Source organism: Rousettus aegyptiacus, unplaced genomic scaffold, assembly GCF_014176215.1.
Source record: "Rousettus aegyptiacus isolate mRouAeg1 unplaced genomic scaffold, mRouAeg1.p scaffold_m13_p_18, whole genome shotgun sequence".
NCBI lineage: Eukaryota > Metazoa > Chordata > Mammalia > Chiroptera > Pteropodidae > Rousettus > Rousettus aegyptiacus.
Window position 1 is genome coordinate 17,219,110 of NW_023416293.1, and position 16,702 is coordinate 17,235,811.

The following is a 16,702-nucleotide window of genomic DNA, read 5'->3' on the forward strand; positions in this document are numbered from 1 at the left end:
TTTACCTTTGATCACGCCTAAACACAGTTCCAAATATGCAAGCCTCGAGGACAAGTTCACTGTAATTTTTAGCGTTTGCCAAGGACCCGACTCTGGACGCACTTGAAGCGGGAACCATCCAAGACTGGCAGCAATAACTGATCAGCGTGTTGAAGACTCCAGTTTTCACAGCAGACATTTCAATCATCTGGTACATGATCTGGAATGAAACGGTCGTTACAACCTTTGACCGATTTAGTTTTTTTAAAAAAAAAAAAAGTTGGTGTTGCTAAAAACTGTTCCGTGAATGGCTTTAGATGATACTTTCAACATTAAGTCTGAAAAGTTAAAAATGCTTTATCATTAGGATTCTGCAAACTGATCAACAACCACAGAATGCAAAGTTTTCATGACTCAGCAATAGTAACATCTTCCTGATGGTGACAGGCACCGAGAACTCTCCATGAGAAACCACTGCGCAAAAGGAACAAAAGGGAAGAAAGCACCTGGCCCTGTTCGCTGTTTTCCGTGGCCCGCCTCCTTTCCCCAGGGGCCTCCCCTGCCCTGGGCGGCAGAGGCCCGGTCGCTAGGTGTGTGCGGGCAACAGGGCCGCGGGGCCGGCCCAGGCAGAGGGCCGCACGGCTGCCCCTGCAGGCGAGTGCTCCCCACTGCGGACCAGTGGTTACGAACAGACGCGCCCCCAGAAGCCAGGGCCCGTAACTAGCTGACACGCGCAGTGTCCCTCGCACGGGAACATCACAGGCACGAACGCGACGGCGAATCCCCGACACCACGCACAGGGCAGCAGGAGCAGGGCGGCAGGGCCCACCTGCCGGCCGGCCCCTGCCCGGTGCCAGGCGGCCGCCGCCCTCGGGGGTGACAGGTGACTGCCGCTGGGTGGAGTGTCAGGTGACCGCTGTCAGGTAGCAGTAACCAGTGTTGCCAGATCATCCAAATTTTCCAAGATTTTCATGCAAATTTTCCAATTCTTAAAAGCCAGCGACTAATTGAAACTTTGACAAGACGTGAACCGAATGCAGCACACGCGTGGCCCGCGGGCCACCTCCTCTGCGACAGCTGAGATTTTCTCGTTCTCACCCGTGACGCTGGAGGACGGTCAAAATGTCCACTGACGGGACAAGCAGCAGCAGGTCTAACGAGCAGGCACAAAGGGAGCCCTCTCCTCCCCGAGGCGCGTGTCCCGCACATCAGGAAGAAAACCCCTTTTGACCTGAGTGGTCAGACTCACAGACGAAGCGGAGCGGCGGTTACCCGGGGCGGGGGGGCACATTAAGGGGTACGGGGTACGGCACTTCAGGCCCCCAGATGCGCGCGCTCTGGAGACGGGTCACGGCGACTCGCTTGGTCCCACCGCGGCACACGCCTGACACCGGATGTGACGTGAAGCTTCAGTCACGCATTTTCTCTCAACCCCGGTTAAAAAACAAAGTTACCTCTTTTATTTTGAGAAACGCTTGGCCTTTGATTTTTGCAGCAATGGTGAGCACTTTGGCATCAAAAACGAACTGAACGAAGGCTTTTAAATTAGACCAGAATATCAGCTGAGTGTTGCTCAGAGACGACACGATTTTCCACGCGGCGTCGAAAGCCTCTATGCAGAGCGGCTCGGCGGGGGCCAGGAGCTGGCAGGAGGGCGGGGCACAGGTCATCGGTCAGGTGCAGACAGTGGCTCCACCCTGCCCGCTCACTCCTTTTCCCGAGAAGCCCACACACCGGTTGCCTTTGCTCCCTCGGACGTGGCTTCAGCCCGACGCATGCGAACGCCCCTTCCGGTCACCGGCAGCCGGCGCCACGCTCGGGGCCCCGGTACTCACCTGGGGAACCAGGGTCTTCATGCAGCGCAGCACAGGAGACGCCTGCTGGGCGGGCAGCACGCCAAGGGCGTCCAGCGCGGACCGCAGGGTGCTCCCTGGGTTCCGCGCGGCGTCCGAGGCGGGGGCGCGGTGCTTCTCCAGCAGGAATGCCAGGCAGGCCCACTGGTCGTGAACGTACTGAGCGACGACCTTGCCCCAGCCTTGGGAAGACGGCTCTTCAGAAACACTGGAACGAGAGCCAGAGCCACTGCAGCGCCCGAGTCTGTCACGGTCTCTGCACGCCGCCCCTCCCCCGGGACGTGCCGCGGCCACTGAGCGCGTCCTGGCTACCAGACGCACAGCACCGCGGGGCCGCCACGTGCCGGCCGCCCGAGAACAGGTGCTCTCTCTCACTTTGAACGATTCGCAGAAAACTAAGAAGGTGCCCAGCTGCCCAGCTGTGACACGGGACACGGCGGCCAGACGCCCGGCAGGCGCCCCCGTCTGCGCCCCTGGGCGGGCATGGACCCTGGCGGGGACACACCTGCTCGGCACCCCCGGGCGGGCACGGACCCTGGCGGGAACGCACCTACTTGACGCCCCCGGGCGAGCACAGACCCCAGCGGGGACGCACCTGCTCAGCGCCCCCGGGCGGGGCTTCTGCAGCGTCTGGCCGCGCGGGAGGGAGGCGAGGAAGCTGTCGGTGGCGCCGGCGTCCAGGGCATCCTGCGTGCACTCCGGCTGCCAGGCAGTGGCCTCGCACACCGCGGCCAGGGCGGCCATGCTGACCACCTTCTGAATCTGCCTCCCAAGGGTCGGCTCCTGCGGAGAGGTTGGGCAGCGTCACCACCACAGGCCGGCCGGCCCGATCACCTATCGGGGGGGTTCGGCGCCTCACCCCCCCGCCTGCTCCCGGGCAGCAGGGCGCCCGGCGTCACCCGGTGCTGCTGGCCGGCGGGCAGCGGATGTCGAGTGGCGGTAACCACCCAGCGGTGCAGACCAAGGCGGCGGTGTGATCCCCACGCCCGGCAGGCAGCCACCCCGGAGCCTCGGCCTTCGCCTCACACATCCAGACCACCCCCTGTGGTCTTGCAGCAACTGTGGGGCAGCAGGTGTTTCTAATCAAGGCTCCGGGGACAAATGTTAACTCCTCAGTCACGTTGCTTTGGAGGTGACACGGCACAGCCATCAAGAGCAGGACCCAGGAGCCACTTGGCCGAGTCTGCCTCCGGCTCTGCGCTCAGGGCCAGCGTGCTGCGGGCACGCTGCGCCTGGGCGCTGTCCCCTGCACGGCGGGGCCGTCGCAGAAGCAGTGGACTCTCCCACGGGCCACTGCGAGGATGAGACCCGCGGGGCAAACCCGTGCAGCGCCTGGGACGCCCAGCTTCATGCGTGGATGGAGCCGGCCACCTCCGCGCCAGAGGCGGTGGCACTGGGGAGGCCAGCGCGGTGTCCCCACGCTGCCGGCAGCACCCGCTGGGAGGGCGCGCACCACCGCCCGGCCCACACCTCCCCCCAGGCCCCGCAGCACACCGAGCGTCTCTGCCAGTGAATGCCACGTGGCGCCACCGCCACCACAGAGCAGAATTCGGTGCTGCTTCTGGGCCCGTGTGTTCTGTCGACCGCCGCGGAATCCAGCGAGTGACAAGCTGGCCAGCCTCGGGGAACGGAGGCACGGTTCCTCGTTCCTGCCCACGTCCCACACGCCCCGCGTCCGGTCCCGCCGCTGACGTGCTGATTGGTTCAAGCCAGGCCGCTGAAATGTTAACCAGTCCTCCACCTTTTTTTAGGACAGTTCTTGAAAACTACTTTAAAAATTGTTATTGAAGCAGTCGAATAGCTGCATTGTTTAAGTTAGCAGCCCAAACCGCTCATCATTACTCAGCTCAGCTCGATTAAACGCTCACCACGTGCTGAGCGAAAACAGCACTGACCGCGGACTTTCCGGGTGCCAGCCGCTGCTCCAGCCTGACGAGCCGCCTTCGGTTCTCACACACGCCCGTAACCGCATTCCGCAGGCGCAGTGTGAGGCACAGAGAGAGCAAGCAGTTTCCCCAAGGTCGCACGGCTGGCGAGGAAGTCCACACGCAGAAGCCCGTGCTCGCCACCGAGAGGACACGTGAATCCCTCCAAAATCACGCAGACGCAGAACGGCGTACCAAAGCCACAGGGAGCAGCAGGCAAGCGGAGGGAGGAGGGGGCAGGCCCCGGGAGGCCTCCGGGGAGGCACGTCCGAGTTGGCCACGAAGGCCAGACCAGCACTGACAGGTGTGCGCAGGAGGCGGACACTCTCGGGGGAAGAACCAGACAAGACGAGAGCCCGCAGGGGCGGCTGTGCCGTGAGACGTGTCCTGAAACACCGCACGGAGGCGACTGCAGCCCGGGGCACGGGGGACGACCACGCAGGGCTCTGGACGCCAGGCGCGCAGACCTGGCACGGCGACCTCCCTCCCCGCCCCGCAGCCTGAGCGGACCCGCGGCGGGAGCCTGTGCCCCCTGCTGACACACGCCGTGCCGGACGCGACAGGAAGACCCATTCTCGTCAACGCTGTGCACGGGAGACTTTTAGACACTGGCTTTTGGCAGACGCTCTTTATGTCAAAATGCCTCACGACGAGAAGATGTGTGTGTCACGTGGGCCCCATCCAGCGCAACTGGGCCTGGGCCAAGGGTTACCTGTCCCCCGTCCGCGTCCTGAAGGTGCCGGATGGACGCGCTCCTCAGGGGACGGAGAACTCTCCAGAGGCCAGGGCCACCCTCGCCGGCCCGCTCCGCGTGCAGACGCGTCAGCTCCATGAAGGCCCGCAGGCACAGGCGGCAGCGGTCCAGGTCCGAGACCTGCGGCAGACGACAGAGCACTGAGCAGCAGGGTCGCGGCCTCCCAGACTGCGGGGGCTGGGACAGGAAGCAAGCGTTCACTGAAGAGCATTAAACAGGGCGCGATGAGAACGGCCGCTGTTCCCGTGCGGCCAGGACTTCCGTCTGTCCACGGCGAGCCCGTCCTCTGCCCACCTGCAGCACCGACCCGCCGAGCCCCCGGAGGCGGGAACCACGTGCCCCCCTCCAAGGACCACGGCGAACACGCCACACTCGGTGGCCGTCGTCCCATGGCCTGTGCCAGGCAGGTTGTGACACTCCATTCTCACAAGGACGGTGGCTGCCCCGTTTCCTGACACCACGACCAAGCTTTAGAGAGGTGACCCGGCATCCCGCGGCCAACAAGGAGGCCGAGCGCGTACGCTGAGTGCACGGCGCCGAGCGGCAGCACGCGGGGTCAGGCCGTGACCGTCACAGCCGCGCCAGCCGCAGGGAGCGAGCCGCACTAGCTCGGTCCCGCTTGACTGAGCAGCCACAACGTGCCAGGGACTAGGGCAGTGCAGACCGAGGGTGACAGCTGCAGACCTGGTGATCGATCGGGAGTGAGAGACAAAGGCACCGGGGGTCTGAGCTTTGGGCTTGAGACCCGGGCTCGGTGGCGGGCCCGTCACAGACGGCGTGCCCCAAGGAGCCCCTGCAGGGTGACAAGGGGTCAACCCCGAGGCGTCAACGGCAACTGGCTGAACGGACGAGGAGCTCGGAGGAGCAGCCTGCAGCGGGGACAGAGATGGGCCAGCTGCTGCAGCAGGGGACACATGTGAGGTCACCAAGACGGAGCCCTCCTCACGGCCACAGGCGAGGGTGGACACTCAGCAGAAATGCGGGCGCGACGGCCAGAGAGACGGGAGGACCAGGAGAGGTCAGCGTCGCCGAAGCCAGAGCGGGCGCTGTGTGAGGGGAGCAGCGTCCAGCGGGAATGAGGAGTCAAGGAAAACTCGGTGTGTGCCGGACGGCGATAACGGAGTCGCTGGCGGCTGCAGGGAGCCACCGGTGTCCCGACGCGGGCGGACACCGGGCGGGGCCGGAGGGGACGCGGAACGGGGACGTTCTCTACGGTGAGGGTCGCCGAAAGCCGTCTCCCCACTCGGGAAGAACCCAGGAGAAAGGAGCGGCTGGCAGCGTGAGGGGGCCCGACAGCGTGGAGCCCCGAGAAAGTGGAAGAGGTCAAGCCGCCCCGACGCCCCCGTGACAGGACGGGGCGCTGACCGGTGCAGGCGGGGCGCGGACGACCCGCAGTCCCAGGTGGGCCCAGTCTGGTGGTCAGCGCCCCCTCCGAGGAGTAAGCAGAGACCACGGGGTCCCGAGGCCCCTGCACAGGGGGTGACGGTTCACCTCGCAGACTCGGTGGCCTCGTGTGGCAGCCTGACAGCGGCCTGGACACTGAGACCAACTGCGAACGGGCTTCCTTCCCCGAGGGCCGGTGGTCAGACGCTGACCACCAAACCACGCAGGCAAGGGGGAGGGGCGGCTTATTAAACCCTAAGCCTCCCAACAAACGCACATAACGAGGAACTCTAAAGCCCCATTTATGCACGAATGAATTTTTCAAAATAATTTCAAACTGCCATACACTGAGTTTACTCTTTAAAATCTTTGCATTTAAATGATAAAAATCATATTAACCTTTCCCCTCTTAAAACTATTTTTAGCTTCAATTTCCAAATAAACACATTACATAATGGGTATATTATACCCATGTAATGGGTTCATCATACTCTTGTGTATATCTGGAAATTTCTATCATCAAAAGGTAAAATAATACTGATGAGAACAAAGTAATATTGGAGCAAAACAAACAAAAAATTTTACTTCATTATTAAATGACTTCTTGGAAATTTAAGTGTTGGAAAAATGTAAACAATTGCTTAATAGGAAGGAAACTGAAGATAAACACCCCCAATCCAGAGGGGTTAGTCTCTGTTTCCTTGGCTTCCAACATAACGTCTCATGCCTTTCAGTGAAAAGCTTGTCTTTTTGTATTTTTACACCTGCTTACCGGCTATCAAACAAAAGGACGAAACTGAGTATACTAATAAAAGTTGTTAAAATAAGTATAAATTCTCACTTTACTGATTGTAAATGACAGTAATGATTCTACATCAACATTTGTCCCTAGGGATTTCAACCAAAAAAAAGTTAAGAATAGGCATTTCTATAAGAGTTGATATTTTCATAACATTCTTGAAGAAAGGAGTGAAACTTACCCATTTTTTTTTCAGATGTGCCAGAAAGAACAGATTGGGTGGAGGACAGAGAGAGAGAAGGCCTTCGCAGAGCCCCGCCTGCCTCAGCCTGCCCTTCCCAGCCCCGCGGCATTTCACAACCACCCCGGAGCTTTGCGAATACGGACCTGGCCACACCTGGCCCCACCCAGCCTGCAGAGTCTGGGTCTCTGGACGCGGGGCCAGACACGCACTGGTGCGCTAAGACTTCAGCACATCACACCATCCGAAGCTCGCTAACCCTGGGAGGTAGCTGCGTTATCTCCATTTGCATTTTGCAGATGAGGAAACTGAGGCTTGGAAAAGCAACCCAACTTCCCCACGGTCAGTTATTACCCAGAAGGAACTGGAACTGAGTTTTCTGCTTCCTAAAGCTGCGTCCAGGTGAAAGTAATTTTCTTTTCGGTTTAACACAGCACCTGCCAGCGTCCACGGCAGGAATGACAAGTTACTCTGACGAGCACTTACGCTGCTGAGCTCGCCCACGGTGAGTCTTCTGAGGACAAACTCCGCGATGCTGTCTGTGGCGGGCAGGACAAGGTTCCGAAGAAGGGTAAACACCTCATCTGCACAGGCAAAGAGTCAGTGTGTAGCTAAATGACAGGACTAAGTCACTCGCTACAAAACACACCAGCTACTCCAGTACCGCACGACCACGCCACGCGCGTGGGTGAATCGTGAACTGAAACGGGTTCCAAGAATACCACAGTCATAACCACCATGGGGACAGCTACAGGTACTCCTATGTCATCGGGGGTCCTGGTTCCGGTGGGGATGGAGCAGGGACCCAGCAGCCTCTCGGGGGCGCGGCGACCAGACCCGGGCAGAAGGCCCGTGGCGGACGGACTCGAGAGCGCGCAACACTGAGCAGCAGCAAAGACGGACTGAACCAGACGCGGGGGCCGTCCAGGGCGCGGGCAGCAGACAGAACCCCAACTTTCTGGCCACAGAACAAGGAGAAGCCCGGGGAGGCAGACTGTGACAGAGGCAGGCGCTCGGGGAAGCGGCTGCTGACACTGTGCTGCCCAGGGCTCGCCCTGGGCCGGGTACCAACAGCGAACCGAACGCTTTCAGAACCGCACTAACGGAGACAACTGCCCAGGCCCAGACCGGCCCCCGCGGGGCACACGTGGGGCACAGGTCAAGACAGTGCTGCAAGGGATCCGGAAACAGCCGAGCGGGACTAACACCCACGGGAGCGGGTGGGACTTGAGGCCCAAACCCACCCACGCCCACCAGCGTTCCCCACGGGCCTCGCCGCACAGCGCTCGAGACGCCGAGGACTCGGCCAAAGCACGCAGGCAGGCGAAGCATCAGGAGCGTCCCAGGAAAAGACGCCCCACGCACAAACGCCGAGACGGCGGCGCGGTCAGAACGGCCTGCCGAAGACCTCGAAGAGGCCGGCAGTGGTGAAAATGCTTCCACGGTCAGCCAGAAACGCTCTCAAAACATGGGAAACCGGGACGTCTCGGCAAAGAAACAAGAGTCACACAAAAATCACACAGATTTTATAACTGGGAAGTACAGTAACTAAAATAAAAACTCGCAGAGTGGACTCAATCACGGAAAAGGAGACGCGAGAAAAGACTCAGCAAACTTGGAACTGATCGATAACAGAAGGGAAAGCAGTTAAAAAAACAAACGGCCGCGGAGGCCCGAGGGGTAACGCCGAAGGCCTGGCTCGCACGTCACGAGCCCCTCGGAGGGGGAGAGACTCGTGCTGAAAGCATCTGAATGAAAACATGAAAACTTTCCAAATTCGGTAAGTTTCCTAACTTGACTCAGGGAGTTCAGGGAACCCCAAAATGAAAAAGCCAAGCGAAGATAAGTCCGGACACAGGAGAACCAAAATGCCAAAAACCAAAGACAAAGAAACACTCCTGAGAAAAGAAAAACATCGTCGCCTGGGGCGAGAACGGTTGAAAACTATTCTTTTTCAGGTGAGTTAAAAGACATTTTCAGATGAAGGAAAACTAAGAGATTCACTGCCAACAAACGTGTCCCAAAAAAATGCTAAAAGTGTTTTTCAAACGAAAGGGACGGGCTGCCGGAGGGAAGCAGGACACGGAATGAGGCGCAGTGTCTAGGCAAAGGGCGCCATCTGCTCGACGGTTCGAAGCAACACACCTGACGCCGTCTGGCAGGGTTCTCAAGGAATGCATGCAAAAGGCACCGTGACGGGGGCGGCGAAGGGGCCCATGAGCCGGGAGAGCGTCGATGCGCGTCACGTGGGAAACACTAACCCAGATGGACTGTGAAAAGTGTGAGTTTTGTGATCCATAAAGGAATAAAGAGAAAACAAAACTTCGGACATTCAGTAAAACGCACAAGGAATTAAAATGCGATGAGAAACACTGTTCAGACTGCTCGAAAGCCAGAAGCGGGCAGGGAGCCGACGGAGGCCCGGACAGAAGGCAGAGAACATAACGAGCCCGAGCCGCAAACTCACGCAGTTGTGTCCGACGTAAATGCACTGTGCCAGCCGAAGACTGTCAAACGGGTACAAAACCAGGACCCGCACCACGGCCACAAGAAATCCGCGCCGGGGAGGGGGCGGGTCAGACGCGCGCTGACGGGCGGAAACCTGACGTCGGGCGGCGGACACGCGATGCCGTGCACACGCGACGTGTCACCGAATCGCACGACCTGACGCCTGCGTCACCCGACCAACCAACGTCACCCCGTAAATTTAACTTAGAAATGCCCCTTTGAACCTGATCATCTACATACAATAAAGGGCGAGAAAAAATACGTCACGCGCATTCTCAGCACAAGAAAGAAGTAGTAATCGTATTACTACCCGACAAGCCAGAGCTCAGAGGAGAGAAAACCACCAGGAACAAAGAGGGGCTGCAGTGCCAAAGGGGTCCCCGCGCCCCACGCAGAGCTGCACGGCAGACGCAGCGAGACAGGCTGCGGGGAGGAGACAAGCCCGCAGCCACCGCCGGGGACGTCGCTGCCCGACCAGCATCAGGGGACGCGGGAAACGCCAGGGACCTGAGCTCTCGGGCACCAGTGACACGGACCAAACCCCCCGCCCGGTGACAGCAGGACACACGCCCCTCCCGCGTCTACACGGACATCCGCCAAGACGGCCCCGAGGTCACGAAACGCACCCTGGTGAGTTTTAGGAACTGGCCTGTGCCCAGTGTGCGCTCTGCCTGCCGGGGAGTCGAGTCCCGAGGCCGTCACAGAGACGGGAGGCCAGTCGGAGGCCGGGCCGGACGCCGCCGAGGACCCTCGCGCTGAGACTCGGAAAACGGTTCCTCCCCTCAAACCGCTAGCTCCAGTCTGAGCTCAGCTGAAGGCAACGCCATCTGCCCACGTCACCAGGAAGCAGCGTGACGTTTTCACAGCCCACGGCCGGCCGCCAGCAGACCCTGCCAGCAGAACCCCGCGCACGCACGCAGACCGGGGCGCGACGTGCCGGCCTCCGCTCTCACCGCGGCGGCTTCCCAGCGCGCCGCCAGAGTGAGCTTTCAGACTCAAGCCAGGCCTCGTCACTCCTCAGCCCACAGCGTCTAACAGCAGCCGTCTCCTTGAAGTGGCCGCAATCTCCTACACGACATTCACTGCCCCTCAGACCTCCAAATTCGCCTCCCAGCCTCGCCGCCCCCTCGGTGGGCACTCACCTGGGGCCCACACACGGGCCAGCATCTCCGCCCGGAGACCCCCACCCCACCTCTAAGCCTCTGCTTACGTGTGACCCCTCGGCCGGGTCTGTGACCCCCGCCCCGTGCCACTTCCCCCGGCTTGTTTCTTGTCGTCCCTGTCACACTGCCGTGGGTTTTGCAGCGTCACTGCTGGTCACCTCTCCTGCCCAGCCCCACCCCAGACCTCCCCAGGACAAGGGTCTGTCTCCTTCATGGCCAGACCCTCATGCTGGAAACTGCGCCCACAGGACGGGACGGATGCCCGAGCCAGACGGGGGGCGCGCGCGGTCCCCTCCATTCATGCTGATCCGTCCCCACCCACAGGCGCCCGCACAGACACGGCCCAGCCCGGGTCACACAGGGGGCAGGGGGGGGGGCAACACACCTGGCCACACCCCTGCCAACCAGACCTCCTCACCCCGCTCTTCCCCACCTGTCGCTCTGGCTTGAACAGGCTTAAAATATAAAAGGAAACAAAACGAAAATAAAAATCGAAGGATGAGGGACTCCCCAGCAGTCTGCACTCTCTCAACCCCTACGAAGCACGGGGATTTATTACGGTAGCTCCAGTTTTTGTATACGCAACTACTTCCGTAATAAAACACTGAAAATTAAATTTGAAAAAATGTTTAAACCCGATAAAGTCAAAGTCGCCCAAACTGCAGTGACTCACAGTGACAGCCAGTGCGAGACAGGCCTGTCTTCCCGTTACTGGCTCACGCTCCTTCGTACAGGTAATTCGCTCCTAGGCAATGTGCTCACTTATGAAATGGAAGTAACTATTTTTCTCATCTTGCCAAAGGAATCCTCCCAGGAGTAAGAGCTATCTGAAGCCAATTCAACGTGACGTGGGCTAGCGGTCAGAAAAAGGCCATCGAACCGGGCTTGCCCAGGGCAACAGGAAGAGACATTCATGAGGAGCAAAGGGAACACGTCCGGCCTCCGGGTGAGAACGTGAAACATGAGCCCAACTCCTCGGAAAACCACTGTCGCTGTCCTGTGCTGAGCGCCTGGGCCCTACGAGTGGGGACGTGGCCTAGAGACACACACAGCCCCAGAGGACGTGCAGACGGGGTCCAAGCGTCACTGCACAGAATGGTGACAAGCTAAACACAACCCAGCGCCCGGCGACAGGAGCCCACAGGCCTGTCACCACACAGCGGGAGACAGCGAACTCTGAGCCAGAATGTGGGCAAGTCTTGGACACGCGGTAAGTGAAGAGTTAGAGGCCACAAACAGCAACATTCCCACGAGGTTCGCAAGCAAGAAAGCGAGACGGCATGCCGCTGAGGAATGCGCGCGCACGTGCTAGAACCACTTCGTAAGTGGAAGTGATGCAGGTGAGTCAGAACGAGGAGGCAAAAGGGGACGGAGGAATTCAGGTGGGTTCGTCCCGAGGTCGGCAGCGAGTTCGCGGGTGTCTGTTCTGCACCATTTCACACGCAGCCCCCGCGTGTGCACCAAATGTCAGCGACATCCGGGGTGTCCATGACCCAGCCCTGCACGCGAAAGCACCCGGCCCAGTCGGACGGGCGAGACCCGTCGGACGAATCCAAACCTATGCCCTCAAGGAGCGAGAGGTGGCATGAAGAGCCACCGTGACGTGTGCAGCGTCCGGTCCTACTCCGTGCTCGACGAGGCCAGCACTCGGAGCCAGCTCACCGTCCCCGAGCAAGACCGCGATCCTGTCACTGTGATCCTCGTGTTCGACAGCAACCTCTTTTTTTTTATTATTTTAAATTTCTACAATTCCAGTGAAACTGGTCGGAAAGGGCTGGGAATCGGGTTGCCCACCAGCATGTCATCTCCACTGGGTTTTCGGGTGCATCAGACACCTCGGGCCAAGGAGGGAAGAGCTTCTGTCCACTGCTGTGATTCTCTCTGTACAGAGTGTTTGCCCCCTAAAAGGTGCTCAGAGATTAATATATTTACAAATACTCATAAAATTGCTACCACCCTCATGCTGCTGGCTTACCTTCTGCAACACGTAGCCTAGAGGCAATCGGAACTGCATCTTGCTTAAACATACATGAAATAGTGAACCATTTCGACAGTCCAGAAATCACTGGGAAGTATACATTTAAAAAAATGAAAGCAGATGAAGTTACGTTCCGAGCCTGACAGTGACCGACATACGTGAGCGCGACCCAGACGCCGGCTCCGTGGGGCCGGCCTGCCCCGCCCCCACTGGGGCCCCAGCCCCACTGGTCACTTGGCAAAGAGCCACTGAGCGCGTGAGATGGTCCCTTATCTTAAACGATCGGGAACCTCTTTTCATTCGGGACAACAGCAAGACACGGAGCAAGTCGCCCCGGAACGCGTCGTGCTCACCGTCCTGGGCCCCGGAAGCTTCTGGCGAGCATGCGCGCAGCAGCTGCAGCAGCAGCTGGAGGCTCCGCTCGCTCCTCGGCACGGGCAGGTAGGCGCTGGTGCCCGCCCTCGCCAGCGCGTCCAGCAGCGGCTCCAGGAACATCCGCAGCACGTTCTGCGTCCTCTGCTTCTCGCTAGAGTTGAAAGACAGGCCCAAGTGAAGCACTTCGAAAGCAGAGAAATTACCTTGCCTCTGCAACTCGTGGGCCTGGTTAACGAACGGGTCCCTGAGAGTCTCGCGCACAGTGACACGAACACCTGGCACCGGCCAGCACCGAGCTCGCCCTCCGACCTCCCGCCGGCTCCCAGGCTGCGCCTCCCTGGGGACAGCAGGTCGCCAGAGTGACAGCTCAGGGAAGAATGGGCTGAGTCCGCTCAAGGCAGCGGTGGGAAGAAATCCCTGAGACTCTGCTCTCATAATATAAAAAATAACCAAAACAAATAACTGCTAGTCAAGGAGGTGAAACATGCTAACAAAAAATGCAAAGAATCGAGGACTTATGAAAAACTTTTCTTTAACCAACCTTAGTACTAAGTCTAGAAGAGATTTGCTGTCAAATTACCTGCAAATGTACCTAATAAAACTGCTTTTTGCAACAACTATAATCTGAGAACTGTTCTGCTTATATTCTCAAAGTATAAATGAGATCATTTTTATCTTAGTACCTTTTAATCCAGTAAATTTCTTTACCTAATCTTACGCTAGGACCTTATAACCCATTTTGTAACATTCTTATTACTGTACATGATTTTTGAAAACCTTCTATAACATTTCAACGTACCAGCCTGCAAGGAATAACAAGCCCTCGTTACTGCTGATTTGCTGTGAGGTTTAAACGTTTCCTCGGTGCGTGGCCGATGTTCTACCTCCCCCCTTCAATGCTGTGACCGATTCCACGCCGATCGTGGAGACGGCTGACTGTGCACCAGACATCTGGGCAGCACGGATTTCCTGCGGAGAGTCTGCCTCCAAGTTCAGAAACGCTTACCTGTGTCGGCTCCTCCTCCCTTCCACGTCCACAGCCAGCAAAACCATCAGGGCCACGAGCTGGGCTTCGCCCCTGTCAGGCACTCCGCAGTCTCCGCCAGCTTAAACGACAGGTTTGCGAAGCGTCACGAAACCCAGAGATGATGCGTCAAAGCAAAACAGCTGAGCTATGTCTCATCAGCACTGAACAGTCACCGTGCTATGGCTGGGTGGAAGGGCTCGTGGTCACACGCACTCAAACGCCAGAAGGAACCAGGTCCTGTGTGCCCAGCGCCAACCGCATGCCAGCCTCGGCGACAGACACAGCTCCTGTGCCTGCGGAAATCACAGTGCGTCCTCGGAGAATACGCGAGGAACAGAGAACGGTACGTCTGGGGCGTGAGAGAAAGCCCCCGAGGAATGGCGGCCGGCAGAGCACGGAGGCTGAGCTGGGGACGGGGTGGACGGGCCGGAGGGAGCTGCCACCTTCCAGGAAACGGCCGGGGGCTGTGCGGCCGCACACGGCAAGAAGGAATGACAAAGACAAGGACACAGAGCCAGGCAGACCAGGCTGTGTGGGCCCCGTCGGGGCCTTGCCTTTCCCCTGAAGGCACGAAGCGGCCGCGGCAACGGGGAGGGGCCGCGCTCCGCGGGCGTCGCACTTGGAGGCTTGGGGGGCCCCGCGCTGGGCAAGTCCACTGGCGTTTGCTCACTGCATCTGCGTCACATTTCAGTAATTCTCACGATGTGTCAGACTCTCATTCCTGTATTTGCTCTGGGGGCCTGTGCTCAGCGATTGCTGACGTCACGATGGTACTCTTTGGGGGGCACCGTGAACCACCCCCCCCGACGGGACAGCAAGCTCACTGAACACTGCGCTCCGCCTGCTCCTCACTCCCCGAGATACAACCGCATCGCCACGAGGCCCGTGAGGAGCCCCGTGGCCTCCGGGTGTCCCGTGGGAGGCGGCGGCGCACGGCTCTCACTTTAGATCAGCCCTCGGGAGGACGAAGCCTGGTGAGGGCGGCGCGGCCACGGCCCAGCGAGCCCGAAGCTACGCCCCTGGCGCCGACAGCCGAGCTGTGGACGCGAAGAAAGAGGTGAAGGAAAGGGAACGTGCTCCTCCCGGGCCCCCACGAATAACGAGGGAGACGGCCTTGCTGCCGCCGTGGAGAGCGTTCCAGGGCCCCAGAAGGGAGGTCGAACCAGCCACGACAGCCCCCACACCGCCGCCGAGTCCCCAGCGAGGCCCGGTGTCCAGTTCCGTGACGGCCGAGAGGCGAGGCAGCCGCGGAGAGTGGGAAGCCGGCAGCGGCCGGTTCCCGGCCGTCAGGGAGAGACGCCGTCTCGGCGAGGCGGCCGGCGCGTGCCGGGGCGAAGCCGCGGGCCGTCCACAGGCCCCGCCGAGACCACGAAGGCGGCTGCGCCAAACAACCGATTCGCTGCAGGAGAAACAGCCTCTCGCTGGAAGATGCCGCCGCCCAGGACCTTCACGGCCAGAGAGACGTCGTGCCAGGCTTTGCAGCTTCTCAAGACGGGCCGACTCTCCTGTTAGCGGCTAATGCAGCTGGTGGCTGTAAGTTGAAGCCAATGTCACTCGCCATTTAGAAAACCCTGGGCCCTCACGAGTCATGCTGAAGCCACTCTGCCTGCGCTGTGTAAATGGAACAACAAAGCCCGGATGGCGGCCCGTCTGCCAACAACATGGGTCACTGCGCACGTCAAGCCCACTGTCAAGACGTGCTGCTCAGAAAAAGGTTCCTTTCAAAATAGTCCTCCTCACCGACAAATGCGCCTGGTCACCCCGGAGCTCTGATGGGAACGGCCAACGCCCGCAAACGCGACGTCCACCCTGCAGCCCCCGGATCACGGAGGGTCTCCAACTTTCGAGCCCGATTGCTTAAGAAATATCTCATAAGCTGCCATAGACGGCAACTCCTCTGACGGATCTGGGCCAAGCAAACCGAAGCCCTTCTGAAGGATTCACCACCACAGATGCCACCAAGAGTCACGGGAAGAGGTCAAATGCCAAGACTCACAGGAGTTTGGAAGAAGCCGATTCCAACCCTCATGCATGACTCTGAGGGGTTCGAGGCCTGCATGGAGGAAGTAACTGCGGACGTGGTGGAAAGAGCCCGGACGCGTGAGCGAGGTGCTGTGCGCCCAGGACGGGCCCTTACAGGGCGAGGGGCTGCTCCCTGAGCCTAAGCAAAGAAAGTGACTTCCTGGGGGGACCCCGCCTGCTGAAGACGCCGCGAAGACTGATGAGACGGCAAAGGAGTCAGACTGTGACGCGAACATGGGTGACGTCACAGCGGCAGGGTCTGCGAGGGTTGATTTGACCCCAATTCTGACGAAGTCCTGTGAACAAAACGCTGTCGAACAGCATCGCATGTGACAGAGAAGTCCCTTGTGAAAGGAAGAGTCCATCAATGTCCGTCACCGTATTTTGAGAAAACGCCACAGCCACCCGCATCGAGGCCAGAGCCCCCACCACGGAAAAGTTAGGACCCGAAGGCTCAGATTATGGTCAGCACTGTTTGGCAATGAAGTACCTTTTAATTAAGGTCGGCACATTTTTTAGACATAGCGCTATTACACACTTAGCCTGCGGCACAGTGAAACCTAACTTTCTACGCACCAGGAACCCAGAGGTTCGCGGGGCTCGCTTTACTGCAGTGGCCTGGAACCAAACCCACGACCCTCCGGGCTCTGCCTGTCATCAAAGAAGGGAGGAGAAATCTGCGAGGTCAAACTTCATATTTTAAAAATATTTTTCTCTAGGCACGATGTGGAGAAGAGACCACAGCAGAGGAGTAG

The 16,702-nt window shown here is 59.2% G+C and overlaps 1 protein-coding gene across 5 annotated transcripts in view; it reads right to left on the reverse strand.

The window, feature by feature from the left end:
- TARBP1 (TAR (HIV-1) RNA binding protein 1) overlaps positions 1 to 16,702 on the reverse strand; it is a 55,436-nt gene that overhangs the window by 16,073 nt on the left and 22,661 nt on the right. For 3 of the 5 annotated variants that reach the window (XM_036235595.1, XM_016163364.2, XM_036235594.1), the window contains exons 11-18: positions 13,905 to 14,004; positions 12,877 to 13,049; positions 7,361 to 7,458; positions 4,470 to 4,631; positions 2,428 to 2,615; positions 1,815 to 2,040; positions 1,434 to 1,622; positions 6 to 199 (exon numbers count right to left, since the gene is read on the reverse strand). In XM_036235595.1, the coding sequence (XP_036091488.1) occupies positions 6 to 199; positions 1,434 to 1,622; positions 1,815 to 2,040; positions 2,428 to 2,615; positions 4,470 to 4,631; positions 7,361 to 7,458; positions 12,877 to 13,049; positions 13,905 to 14,004 (1,330 nt within the window). The remainder of the gene's footprint in view (positions 1 to 5; positions 200 to 1,433; positions 1,623 to 1,814; positions 2,041 to 2,427; positions 2,616 to 4,469; positions 4,632 to 7,360; positions 7,459 to 12,876; positions 13,050 to 13,904; positions 14,005 to 16,702) is intronic. The other 2 variants (XM_036235592.1, XM_036235593.1) reach the window with 2 other exon arrangements.